Source organism: Toxorhynchites rutilus, chromosome 3 (genome assembly GCF_029784135.1).
Source record: "Toxorhynchites rutilus septentrionalis strain SRP chromosome 3, ASM2978413v1, whole genome shotgun sequence".
Classification (NCBI taxonomy): domain Eukaryota; kingdom Metazoa; phylum Arthropoda; class Insecta; order Diptera; family Culicidae; genus Toxorhynchites; species Toxorhynchites rutilus.
The window spans coordinates 235,340,120-235,346,446 of NC_073746.1; the positions used below are offsets into that span (position 1 = coordinate 235,340,120).

Sequence of the window (6,327 nt, forward strand, 5' to 3'; positions counted from 1 at the left end):
TAGCGGTCCACACCAACATATACATACGCTGGGCCGGTTTCAAGCGAACTAGCTCACAACCCGCACGATCAGGTGAGTCTCCAGCTAAAGCAGCAGTCGCCGGGAAACGATATACATGGATATCCACAGCGTATCGCTATCAATCAATCCTAATGGGTCGCCAACGACTAATTCCACCAAAGCGAATGGAACTTAGAGCAGTACGGCACAAGCCCGCCGGTAGTGACCCTTTCATATACCCACTAGCAAAGCTCCCACAATCGCTGAATTGCCAATCCCAGCAGCAACAGCAACAACCCTCACGTTCCGTAAAACAGCAATGCAGACAACAACTTGCAGCAGTCACCGAAACACAACAATGATGCCAACAGCGTAAACAAAACCAACGTTTATGCGCAGCAAACACATAGCGGTATGCACTCATCATTGCATGCCATTTGTTATCCTCTTTCTCGGAAAACTCTAGCCGTTCGTTTGGTCGCTGTCAATTCGAACTCAAGTAATGGCTGAACAGCAGTTCTGACATAACGTTCCACCTTATTATACCGCATTGTATAAACCTTCCCATCTTATCATTCTTCATTAAAGACCTTGCGTCAAGACAGCTAGAAATCGATACACTCTCAAATCAAGTATGCCTGACAAAATTTTATTCTTCATGTAAACAAGGAATGAAAATGTAGACACTTTTTAGTCAGTGAATTGTATGGAGTCCCACTGCTGTGATGAAGATGTAGAATGAATGTCAGATGCAATACAAGGATATACCAATAATTAGTCCGGTAGAAAATGATTATAGATTGGTAGCATTTACCAAAAAAAATCGTCATATTTATTAATTATTTCTCGCAGTGTAAGGAAGAAAATATTCCACCTTCGAAGCATATCCACTTGGTGGCAACTTTGACATCGGAGGAGAAAATTCAGTATCTTCTTTTTCACTACATTGAAGCAAATCTACCAAATCTCGTCCGCGGATTTGGTTTGCATCCTTCATCGTCTCAGAAAAGCCGTTATTTGTGAACAATTCTACATGGCGAACAGACCTATGAGAAAAGCTGAATGCGGTTGCGATACGTAAGTATTATGTTTCTGACTACCTGCCTAAACCATCAAGGTTTAAGGTTACAATCAGTGGTTGCAATATAAACAAATTTATGGCGCAATTAGCAAATGACCCGATCTGAGTTGTTTGTTTCCTCTTCCAGACCGATAGAGATGTCCTCGATAAAAGAACTGCAACATTTTGTGTCCTGTGCACTACGATGTCTCCGATTTAGATTCATCCGGGAAGACGATGATTTCGAGGATGAATCGGTTGTGTTCTATCCCGTAATGGCCCATCAAGTTTTCGGTTCTGAGGAGAGCATTTTCGGTTATCAGGATTTGAAGGTCGATATATGTTTCGCGGCCGGATCAATGGATATGTATTTTAACATGACGTATTCCAAAAAGGTAAGAGTAAACATCTGATAATAGTAATTGGAAATAAGTACTAAGATGCACACCCCCCTTTCCAAGATTGAAGATGTGAATTCGTGGGGAATCAAAGCAGATGATGTTGAAAAACTATTTGCTTCACTAGTGGAAGACGGTTGCTACTATACAAACCTAGAAGAGTACAAGAAAGTTATCAAGCCCAAAATAGAGTCATTTAAACCATTTGGAGTGAAAATTGATGAATTCAAAGTAAATCCCGAACCCAAAAAATACAGAGACCGAGAATTCGAAGTGTATGCGAGCGACGTCAGTGATAAAGAGTTTCTTAAATTCCATGCTAGAATGGAGTCTTTGTCCTTCTTCTACATTGACGCGTTTAGCCGTGTGGACCATGATCCTTTGTGGTTGTTTCTAATGATATATGAGAAATATACAGACAGCAACGATGAGATGCGATACGGTGCCGTTGGTTTCGTCTCGATATATAATTTCTTCGCCTATCCAAATTCTACAAGGCCACGCGTGAGTCAGATTTTCATAATGCCCCCATTCCAGAATCTGGGAATCGGTACCAGACTTATTGAGACCGTGAGTATTGTACTTAGTTTCTAAATATACTTTTCAACTAGCATAGAGTCCTTTTTAGACCATACACAATTATTTTGTCAATAAGAAGGAAATAGCTGACATCACATACGAGGAACCAACTGACGTCGTACAATACATCCGTTCGGTGGTGGATGCTAAACGCTGTAAAACGCTGCCAGCGTTCTCGAAGAAAAAACTCTTAAAAGGATTCAGCAAGGAAATGCTCAGCGAGGCAAAAGAGTCGTTTAAAGTATATTTGATTTATTTTTTATTGTTTTCACCACTTTTACAATGTTGTTTTCGAATTCAAAGATCAATCCAAAACATTGTCGTGTGATTTACGAAATTCTGCGCCTGAGAGCAACTAACACCGAAAACCCTGAAGAATACCGTAGCTATCGGCTGGAAGTGAAAAAGCGGTTGAATTCGAACTACTGTAAACATCGTCGTGATTTGGAACGTCTACAAAAGCGAGGCTTGGACATGACCGGGGCCTTCAATGCTATTCCCCCGGTAGAAGAACGAATGGAGCAATTGGATGCGGAGTACAAGGTAAAGTTTGGCGAATCGAAACACTAAAACAATACGTTAGCATTTCTCTTTCTTTCATTCTAACAGGAGTTGGAGAAAGTTTACTATAAAGTGTTGAAGAAAATTAAGAAAACGTCTAAGCCACACGCGAAAAAGTAGATGAATTTACATGGTGTCCTCTCGTGTTTTAAAATGATCCTCAAGCAAATGTTTGTGTCGTTTAACTATTCGTGTTTGTTACACACTGTTCTTATCCGCATTGCGGTTTACTGTACCATTTATGATAATATGTAGTTTAAGTTTTAGATAAGCTTGAATGAAATAAAATTATATTCTAGCTAAGTTCATTGGAAACAATCAGTTAAGCTACCGAAAAATATCTCTAATGTCTTGAAGCTATCCCTAAATCTATGTATTATTGCTTTGAACTTTGCACTTCATTCGCCTCTATATTTCGCATAGATCATAATAGTTTATTACACTCTTAATCGCAAAAAAAAAATCCAACCCCATTTGAAATCAAAGTATTCCAATATCAAAAGTTTTTACAAACTTTTCCGTATTCCAGTCAATACTACGTAAAAGTTGGTAATCAGTAGACTATTTTGCCATTTCAGTATTGTTGATTTATTTTTGTTCCGTTGATTTGACTTGTTCCTTAGGGATACTATTATGGAACGACGTAAAAATCCGCTTCATGGTATGTTTTAAAAAAAATAATAAAAACAAAAACTAGAAGTGGGTTATATCTGTGTTGTAACCGCAAGGTAGACGTAGGACTACCCCTGTCTCAGTAATAATTTATTTGAAATTGCATCTGAATCAATTCTCAATGCAAGAATGAATGAAAATTTTGAAAGAATGCTGAGTTTTTCTTTTTAGTGTGTGGGTGGATGAGTATAAGTATGGAATTGTTATTAACATAAAATTGAACTCTTTCAAACTTGTTGGTGGTTCTGAAAAGAACCGATGGGTTTGAGTGGCTTTGTAAAGCTATTTGATACATGATTCGTTTTTTAATGCGTGAGAATAATAAACGGGATTGTTCATAACCATTCCATGTGAAAACAGAATAAAAACTAATGCTATATGATGCTAATGTTATTGTATCACGGAACACCAAGCCGAATGCGCAAATGTCTGCGAATATTCCTCCGCTCGGGTGCAAAATTAAGCAAACAATCTACACGACTATTCCATGCGAAAGCAGAACAGAAACTAGAGATGTGCCGTCCGCTCATGAGCTGTTCATTCGAATCGCTACATCATAGTGAACGAATTCGTATCGGCTAACAATCAAAACAACGCAGCTCATCAGCTCATTACGGAGCTGGAGAGCTGATGAGCTGTTGAGCTGATGAGCTACTGAGCTGTTGAGCTGATGAGCTGCTGAGCTGTTGAGCTGATGAGCTGCTGAGCTGATGAGCTTTAGCAGAGATGCCAGATAGGAAAAAGGTTTTTGTTTTGAAGTTATTCAATCGTTCGTTACTTCATTGAAATTTTCTTACATCGCCAAACAAGATAATGAACATTATTATATGCTTGTAAATGAAATTACTATATTATATGGTTATTTAAACATCACTCTGGAAACACATAAATTTATTTCCGCGTGCTGAATCAAAAAAATTCAAAAAACCACGCGGCATAAATTCTGATGATTTTTTTTTCTGATTGTTACCTTTGTCATCCCGAAGAATTATTTCTCGTTGCACCTATTAGTGGATTTATTTTCATATAATATGCAAAAATAATATTTCGGTAGTTTTATCAAAAAAACGTTGTCTCGGCCAATTATTCTGAAGGCATTTTATTTGGCTACTGCTGGCTCTTCTGTTTTTCAAGTTCAGCATATCCTAAGCATCTTCTTTGTTGGATTTCAGCATTCAATATTTGTTGTATATTATATTATTAGAATTCATATTAGTTTTAGTTTGTGTACAATTACAAATTAAATTCGTTTATTTTTCTGCTTTCCGTGTATTAAGAAAATGCACACTAAAAATGTCCCATGGTAGTTATGCAATTGTGTGGACAACTGCAAAAATCAATCGAGCTGAAGAGCTGTTCCAAATGAGCAGCTTACTTGTATGAGCTGAACGGCTCTGAGCCGCTCACCATGATGAGTTGATTTGCCCATCTCTAACAGAAACTGATGCTTTTGAATACGGTTGCATCACGCGAACCGAATGCGCAAATCTTCCTGTGCCCGAGCGCAAAATAAATCACAGCCTGCATGTATTCGCGATGACGATTTCTCCAGGTGCCTTGATATTGCTACGTATTGAAATGACAGACGTAGTCCTACGTCAATAATTAATAGTCAATGTGACCCACGTTGGCCTCGATAACCTACTGACAATGCTTTGGCATACTTTTCACGAGGTGATGTTGGGGGTTCAGCTCGTCCCGAACCTTAAATTTTACTACTGAAGTAGTAAAAATAACTAAAAAGTTATTTCAAAAATTTCGATGCATTCTAAAATAGTATTCGATTGTTAGGCCATCTACACAAAGGCCAACCGCAACCCAATCTATGTTGGCGATGTCAATCGCATCTCCAACTCAACTTTGTACATTGGAATGGCTCTAAGCTCTACAATGGAATCAAAACGGAATGCCAGATTCAAAGACATGTCTCCATTTTCAAGATATTTGACTAACTGTGAAGACATTTTAAGTACATTGTGAAGTATGTGAAGACATTTCAATATGATAGTGTATGTGGATTTTTGGGAGATATTATTTTCCTAAAATTGGCCGAAAAAAAAGAAGTAAGGCTTTTATCTTAGTGTCATCTATTTTATCAGTGACACTTGTTTAATTTTGTTTTTAGTAATCAATGGACACTTTTATTTCGGTGTCATTCACTCGTTTTTCACGACCACTTCACAATCTAAGATTTTCCGGTTACATACCGTTTCACAATAATTAGTCAAAACTACAAAGTCAAAAATAAACAAATCTTTATAAATAAAAATGTAAGGCAAAATCTGTTGGTAAGCGGAAAACCCGAAGAAGGGATGGTCCGATTTCAGGCTCCTGTATTTTGTTGTATTCGTCTCTTTCCGCAGATCAATATAGTGGAGAGAAAAATCGGAAAATCCTGAAGGAAGGTCGGAAAATTCGAAAATTGCAAAATTGCATTGTTAGTCCATTCGACATTTGCGCTATCGAAATTGATCTTTGTTCGTAAGTGGAAATGGATTTTCAGGCGAAATAACGTATTTCCATATCTTATATCTACAGGGTTTTCCAACTTTAAATTCCGAAAGTAAATTGAAATAAAACACACTTAGAATTCGAATTTCGATGAAACTTTTATTTCAAATTATAGTTTGGTTTATGCCATTATGTGTGAAATACAACATCATTCAAATGTCCACCTAGGGCTTCCTCGCACACCTTGGTCCGGAACAGGTAATTTTCGGCACATATGGGGCGGTATCTCGGTCATAAAAAAAAGTCTAGCGGGTTCAAATCGCATGATCTGGACGGCCAATTGGCATCACCAAAACGCGAAATTATGCGTCCCTCAAATTTCGTTCGCAATATGGCCATGTTCGGTCGTGTTGTGTGGCACGTGGCGCCGTCCTGCTGAAACCACATGTCATCCGTATCCATATCTTCAATTTGTGGCAAAAAAAAACGGTTAACATGCGGCCATTGCGCTCACCATTCACAGTTACCGTCTCACCGTCCACATTTTCAAAGAAATACGGCCCGATGACTCCACCAGACCATAATGCGATCCAAACAGTGACTTTT

The 6,327-nt window shown here is 38.2% G+C and overlaps 1 protein-coding gene across 1 annotated transcript; it reads left to right on the forward strand.

The window, feature by feature from the left end:
* The first annotated feature begins 907 nt into the window (after positions 1-907).
* LOC129777152 (histone acetyltransferase type B catalytic subunit) lies at positions 908-2,901 on the forward strand. Its single transcript, XM_055783237.1, has 6 exons — positions 908-1,077; positions 1,209-1,455; positions 1,522-2,028; positions 2,087-2,278; positions 2,341-2,580; positions 2,647-2,901. Exons 1-6 carry the CDS (start codon positions 1,034-1,036, stop codon positions 2,716-2,718), a joined length of 1,302 nt encoding a protein of 433 aa, XP_055639212.1. The 5' UTR covers positions 908-1,033; the 3' UTR covers positions 2,719-2,901.
* The last annotated feature ends 3,426 nt before the right edge of the window (positions 2,902-6,327 follow it).